Source organism: Toxorhynchites rutilus, chromosome 2 (genome assembly GCF_029784135.1).
Source record: "Toxorhynchites rutilus septentrionalis strain SRP chromosome 2, ASM2978413v1, whole genome shotgun sequence".
NCBI lineage: Eukaryota > Metazoa > Arthropoda > Insecta > Diptera > Culicidae > Toxorhynchites > Toxorhynchites rutilus.
The window spans coordinates 87,842,029-87,849,419 of NC_073745.1; the positions used below are offsets into that span (position 1 = coordinate 87,842,029).

Consider the following 7,391-nt stretch of genomic DNA (forward strand, 5'->3'; position numbering starts at 1 on the left):
ATATAAAATATAATATTGGTTCACAATTCTTCTGGAACCTGGTTGCTATTTATTGAAATGCAAGCTGCTTTTTTCAAATCAAAAAGTATTTGATACACTGAACATTCTGAGCTAAATGCGGCATGATTGACGTCCAAATTCATTTTCCGTTCTCTATTCATTTTCGATCAATTAACACATTTCAATACAGTTTACCTGCATTCAGATGTCTTGTCTTTCTGACTACACCTAGAGCACGTTTAACAATTTTGTTTGCAATCCGTGCTCTTGTGTCCAAAGTCTCCGCATTTGAAGCATCTTAACACATTAATTGCGGCAACTACCGTGCACCGATCGAACCCCACATTTACTTTCTTTGCGCTCAATAAAGAATTGTATGTTTCAACATCTACTTCAATTATAGCGTTATACTTATTGTATGTGAAGCGTGGATATTCGAATACCTTTGAAACTTTTACGTATTTTATTACGATGTTTTCATTTTGGCTTTTCGAATAATCAATGAAAACATCGGAGGAATGCTGATCGTTCATGCCCACAATTTTTAATCTCGGCACCGATGTGGGAGCAACAGCCTGATATTTCTCACCCAGATTGTTTTCAGTGTCATTTTTTACGTTTTCTATATTTGCTCCAGTTGCACACTCAACAATGATGGAGCCATCTCTACCATTTCTGAAATTACTAATTTTGTGTGTTCTTGGATCTAGTTTCGTTTTTAAATGCTTACGAGTATCCTCGTAAGCTTGTTTGAACTCTTAAGGTTTTATCACAATGACCGACTGAGTCTTACGAAAATTTGTCTTGGTACTATTGCTCTTTATTTTATCATCATCAACATTGTTCGAACCTTTCGGGCTCTCCACGCGTTGGATCGAAAGAAACAAGAGCAACGTTGTGCAATAATCCGATGAATATTTATCAAAAAAGTCAATTCAATAGAATGGAATTCAATATGAAGAAGATATGAATACCACAGTTTTCCTAAATGAGCTAAAGAGTTATTTAACAAATTGTATCTGAAGAAAATAAAATCGTTGAAAAAGGTGAAGTAAATTTCAAAGCAAGAAATCACAACAACAAAGAGCAAGTCTCATATCAGACCCTCGTTTTCACAATTTTTCCTCGCCAGAGTTGACAATCGTCATCTTGATTGCCAAATCACTCCCTTGACAGCTTCGCTCCTCATCGTGGCAAACCTGTGTCACATCAAAACTACTCGCGTTGCAGTTGTCACCCAGAGTCAGCAAAGAAAACCAGAGTTCTCCCAGCTCCCCAGTCAGCAACGAAAACATCAACATCAAGGTACAAACACGACGGCTGCGAAAAGTGCAATAACAAAACAAAAATCTCGCGCCGTGGCGCTTTTCCCTCCCACAACAACACGAAACGGTATGTCTGTGTCTGCAACTCGAGCGCAAATGGGACTGCAGTTTTTCGCCTTCCCACACAGTCTGATTATGCTCGAAAGCAAAAGGGGGAAAAGGCGCCCCAGAGTGGGACAACATGTCCGTGTCCGCTTTTTATTCCACACCAACGGTCTGCCCATCAATCGAGAAAATATTACACGCGTTTAGCTTGGCGATCTCTTGAATGCTGTTAGACGCCCCCGTCGTCCCGTGTTGGCGGAGGATATCAATCCGCCGGTTTGACGAGCCCCACTCGAACCGCACCCTTTCTCCGCACGGCGCAAACACCTAAAAGGAAAACCCATTCAGAACCGTCTCGGCGGCCAGACGCGACTGAAACACGACGAGTCTAATTTTAGCGCACAACCCAGCCCGACGCAATTTGTCCTGGCCGGCGGCCAGACGATGTGCCGAGGACACCACTCGGGTGGCACTCACCCGAACCGAACCCGCGTTCGGTCGGTTGTTTACAAATGTTCGTTCGGTCACTCTCGCTCTCTCTCTCTCTGAGTGTGCGCCGGAGAGAATGAGTTCCACTGACAGTTCGGGTTATGTTCGGGTTTTCCGTTTTATGCTGCTGTTTGGGCGGTGAGTGATCGAGGATCCTTCTTTCCTTTTCCGCTTTGGTAGGGCGCTTCGCGCTCCGAGCTGCGGTGGGTGGATGATACGTGAGTGACCTCGACGGTCGCGTCCGCAAGAACATATAAGGGATCACTATTATGGTTCGGGCTTCAGTCATGACAACACAGCACTCGCGTTAGAATCGTTCTTACCCCCGGAAAGCGAAGCGGTCGCGGTAAAGCAGACCCTTTTGTGGATAAACAGTACAAAGAGGGAAATAAGATAAACTCAAAGCTGAAGCTTATCGACGCGGACGAAAATCTCGCTAAGTGAAGTGGGTTTTTAAGTGGACTAGAATTTTTATGTTTTCAATACTGTGTGGAGACAAAATTTTACGGTAATGGACAGTCGAGGTGCAGTGGGATGAATGTGTGCCGATGAAGTGTTTGTTTACAAAACATGATCTCGTGTGGATAGCCCGCTTGGGAGAAACAGAAACGAGCGACTTTTGTGTTAAGTGCCTTCGTCTAATTTATGATAAACACTTGGAGATAATAGCTGCAGCTGAAGAGAATAATAAATGTTTGTAAAAAGTAGTTGAAACATAACGAAAAAAATCGTAGTGTTGGAAATTCGAAGCGAAACAACAGAAGCATTATGTTCAAAGTGATGTTGATAGCGGCGCTGGTGGCTTTGGTGCCCGCGATTGGGGCCATCTCGTACTGCCCCAACAGTTGCACCTGTGACGACGACAAGCTGCATGTTACCTGTGGCGAGGGAGAGCTGGATGTGCTTCCGATTGCGTTGAACCCATCGATTCGTCGGCTGGTCATCAAGTTTCACCGGATCCGATCGATCGATTCGTCGATTCAGTTCTACACCGAGCTGACCATGTTGGACCTCAGCTATAACCACCTGTTGAACATTCCCGAGCAGATTTTTATGTACCAGAAAAAGTTGCTCCAGTTGCATTTGAACAATAACAAGATTGGAGTGTTGAGTAACAAAACTTTCGCCGGTATGACCGAGTTGCGTGTTTTGAATCTCCGAGGGAACTTTATTGATCAGATCACGGGTGAAATGTTTAAGGCGCTTCCAATGCTGGAGGAGCTGAATCTGGGGGGCAATCGGATCGGTCAGTTGGACCCGAAAGCGTTTGATGGTCTCACCGAGTTGCGGATTCTCTATTTGGATGATAATGCTATCAAAACCATTCCCACGCTTTCGTTGACCCCGCTGAAAACCCTTGCCGAGCTGTACATGGGAACCAATTCGTTGCATAAAATTCAGCCAGGAGCATTCGAAGGATTACAATCGTTGCGTAGGTTGGACATCCACGGTTCCATGCTGGTAAACATATCGGTGGACACATTCCGCGGATTGGAAAGCATTCACTCGTTGGATCTGTCCGATAACCATTTGCTCAAGGTGCCAACCGTTCAGCTGAGCACCCTCAAACGGCTGGAGGAGCTCACGATCGGTCAGAACGATTTCGAGTCCATTCCCGAGGGCGCATTTTTTGGCCTGTCCAATCTCAAAAGTGTCGACATCTCCGGAGCGCTTAATTTGAAGCGCATCCAGGCGGGGGCTTTTTCCGCCAATCCTAATCTGGAAACACTTGTAATTGCCTCGAACAAGGAACTCGCTGAAATCGAGGAGGGCGCCTTCTCGGGTCTGCCACATATCAAGAACGCGAATCTACGGGACAACAAGATCGGCACCTTCCGGGAAGAGTTGCTCCCGTGGAAGCATTTGAACAGTTTTGATCTGTCGGAAAATCCGCTGGCGTGTGACTGTCAGATGTTGTGGCTCCGAAATCTGATCCATCGGAGGAACATCGAGACCGAAGAAGCCCAGTTTTTGTGCGTCTATCCCGAGCGGTTGCATGGTGAACCTCTGCGCGATGTTTCCGCTGAAATGTTGGGCTGTCAGCATCTCCAGTCGAAGGAACGGGCGATCTTTGGCGCTATCATCGTTGCATCCGCCGCCACCGTTACAACCTTCGTGCTAATCGTGTACCGATTGCGTCACCGAATTCTGGATACGATACGACGCCACTGGCGCACAAGCAAGCGGGACACCCTACAGGAGGAGAAAGACATGGAGATTCAAAAATCGCTGGGTGACGGCGGCGAGTATCATCAGCCCCACTGCAACATCTACACGTACAATTACCACCCGGTGTTCAGGAACCATCAGCATCCGTCGTCGATGTACGCCGGTCAGTACACGCTGTCGTTCCCCCATTACCAGTCGAACCACCAGGTAAATCAACACCATCAACAGCAGCAGCCGCTGCCCCAAACGCCGTCATCGACGCTGAGCCATCCAACGTCCAGCAGCTCGTTGGGGACCGGGCCGGCGAGTTCGACCGTTATCTACTCGCCCCAATACGCGCACCACATATACGAAGTTCCGAAGAACGTTTCGGACACCTAGACAGGTAGAGAATCGGGTATCACTAGTTTGTAGGTCACACATTTCATGTTCATGGGATTTTTTATTGAAAAAAGAACGACATACACACACGCACATCCTTAATTGTTATTCTAGTGTAGGCTAAGCAAGATGTATAAATTATTACAAAACTGATTAATATATAAAAACAAACACAAACCGCGCGGGCGAGAATGGGAGTGAACGGGGTTTGAGTGATTCGGATTTTGGAGTGAAGTAATGGAAACCATATCGAGACATTTTTTTTCTGCTGGTAGTATTCCATCACCTTACATGTAAAAGTTGTATAAAATAATTCTAGTCAATTTTGATGAGATCTGAATGGATATAAAGACTGTGTTCTTCGGGATGGGCCGAGCGCGTGGCTCGGACGGCACGCGAGGACAATTCTTGATAATGGACTTTCTTGTTTTTCGGTGGTCTGATAGTTATAGGAGTAATGTGAGAGCAGGAGAGTTTTTTAATTACATTTTAAGTGGAACGAAAATGAAACAGAGACAGTGAAGAGAAACACGTGGAGGAGAGCGAAGGGAAAAAAGTCGTTTTAGGGTTCTTTTCTTTCATTCTTGTTGTGTATATATAAATATGCATTTTTAATGTACATAAGTCATGACGATAGCTGGGCAAAGTATCTGCCCAGGAGACACAAATTCAGCAAAAAAAAAAAACAACGGCAGAAATCAGCGAAAAAACCGAACAACATGGAAGCACATACACACACTCCCAGAGAAAGTAAAAACAAAACAAAAACGCTAGTTATGTATTTTTATTACACTTTTTATAAGAAATCTGCGAGACAGAGCGAAACAGAAAAAAAATGAAACAGGACCGTGGAAAGAGATAGTAAAGATTCAACGAAATAAACAACAAAAAAGACATTGAGATACGAACAAATGTTACAAAAGAAAAAAAATAATTAATGACGTTTTTAATTACCGTATTCCCCCTCCTTCCGTCCGTTTGTTGGTAGCGTTTGGTTTCCGCATCTGCGTGCGTTCCCTCTGGACGCCCCTCCGGAACGTCGACTTCGTCGTCGTCGTTGCTCACCCCAGGAGGCAAATTGGTTCGTCGTTCTCTGTGTCCCCCTCCTTTCATGCGCGGAATTTCTTGTGCGTCCGAATGGCTGTGTGGTATTTATGAGGTAGAATTTTCGCTGTGGCAAATTTGGTTCTGATCGATTTGATTACCACCGGGGCCGATTCGGTGGAGATTCGTTGTCTGATTGTTTCGAGGTTTGGAATGTGTGCGTTTCGTTCATTGATTAATCCCCAGGTAAGTTGATACTGGCTGCTCCTCGGGGGGTTACCCTCAGAAGCTCACCAATTAATATCTATTGTTATAATGTAATTTGGTTCTCTTGGGATACACGGCAACATTATTTTTGTTAGTTTATTTATTTATTTTTAAGCCTTACGGTGAGATCTGTGTTCAACCGAAGTTGGTAGTTAACGAAAAAATAGCTTATCTTTTTGGGAGCCGTACTTGTGCCTTTTTTAATTGGCGCGTTTTTACAATTAAGAATGTTGTGTTCGAAGTATCACTCATTTTGGAATTTTTTCATCAGTTCTGAATATTCTGGTAATAACTTGTGAGTATTTCCAGCCAGAATGACCTGAAAATATGCGAAATTTAATTCGAATGTTAAGCCATTCCATGCCAAACTGATATAGTGGTTCTCAGAATGTAGTGGTAGTTTTAATGTTTATCGCAAAATATTAGACCCGTCTTTTTTTCATTTTTTTTATTTGCATTTTAGGGTCCGAAAAATCAACTTTTTCCCCTTTTTCACGAAAATGATAGTTTTTCAAAAAATCATAACTTTTCAACTAATAGACCGATTCAGATGATCAACATATCAAATGAAATACAATTAGCCTTCTTTGGAAAAATAATACACTCGCAAAACTTTTTTTAATTTTTTGTTTTCTGAATTATTGATTGTATTTGTTTTTTGCGGTTTTGTTTTACAATTACATGGCTTTGGACTGGATGGCGCTATATTTTTTATATTTGTATTGAAAGCTGAGGTTTTTTTTACATAACATATCCGGAAATCTGAGAGCCTTTATTTTTTGTTCTTGAGTTGTGATTTTTCAAAGTTAGCCGATGGTCCGAAAAATCATTTTTCCCCCTTTTTCCACCACACTGATCCATAACTTTTGAACTACTGAACCTGAATCTGAATATTAATTTGACATATCAAATTAAAGTCTAGGAGATAGTCTTCTTTCAAAAAAATATATTAAACTTCAATTTTTCTTAGTAATTATTAATTGTATTTTTTTATAGTTTATTCGTTAAGTTTCTGTATCGTTTTTGAGTTATTATATTTCAAAGTTAAAATAAAACGATTTTGGATCATCGGTTAGCTTTGAAAAATCACATTTCGAAAACGAAAGAAAACGCCTCTCTAATTTTAGGATATATTATGTGAAAAAAAATCAGCTTTTCTACCAAAAATGTCAAAATAACTTTCAAGAAATAAACTTGAAATTGTTTCACTTGCAATTTTTTTTTAATAGTTATTTTCATCGAAATATGTTACTCGGTCAAAATGGATATACAATATACATTTACGGATATAAATCGTGGTACAAATAGCGTAAAATAGCCGATATAGTGTTAAGGTCACTTTTTGGTACACTTTCAAAATTTCAACTATCTCTAGAATGAACGTATTCCGATGATGCAATATGGTTCAAAGGTTCACATTAAATCATAAAGCTTATGGCAAATGCGCCCTTTTCACAAGTTGTTTTTTTGAGATGTGTGATGGTTTATTCACAACTTTCGATTGGACGAAAATCACAAGATGTATGGTAATATTATTCGAACAACATTTCTTATATCTTAATTTTATTTGATTGTTGTTTTCTATAAACAATGGGACATACAACTATTTAAGAATGATCAAAGATCAAGAATAATGGATGAATTGAAATAACTATGTTTCCTTATACATGT

The 7,391-nt window shown here is 41.7% G+C and overlaps 1 protein-coding gene across 1 annotated transcript; it reads left to right on the top strand.

The window, feature by feature from the left end:
* The first annotated feature begins 2,143 nt into the window (after nt 1-2,143).
* Nucleotides 2,144-5,336, top strand: LOC129765707 (insulin-like growth factor-binding protein complex acid labile subunit). The gene has a single exon (XM_055766125.1). The coding sequence runs from the start codon at nt 2,628-2,630 to the stop codon at nt 4,407-4,409; it is 1,782 nt and encodes a 593-aa protein (XP_055622100.1). The 5' UTR covers nt 2,144-2,627; the 3' UTR covers nt 4,410-5,336.
* The last annotated feature ends 2,055 nt before the right edge of the window (nt 5,337-7,391 follow it).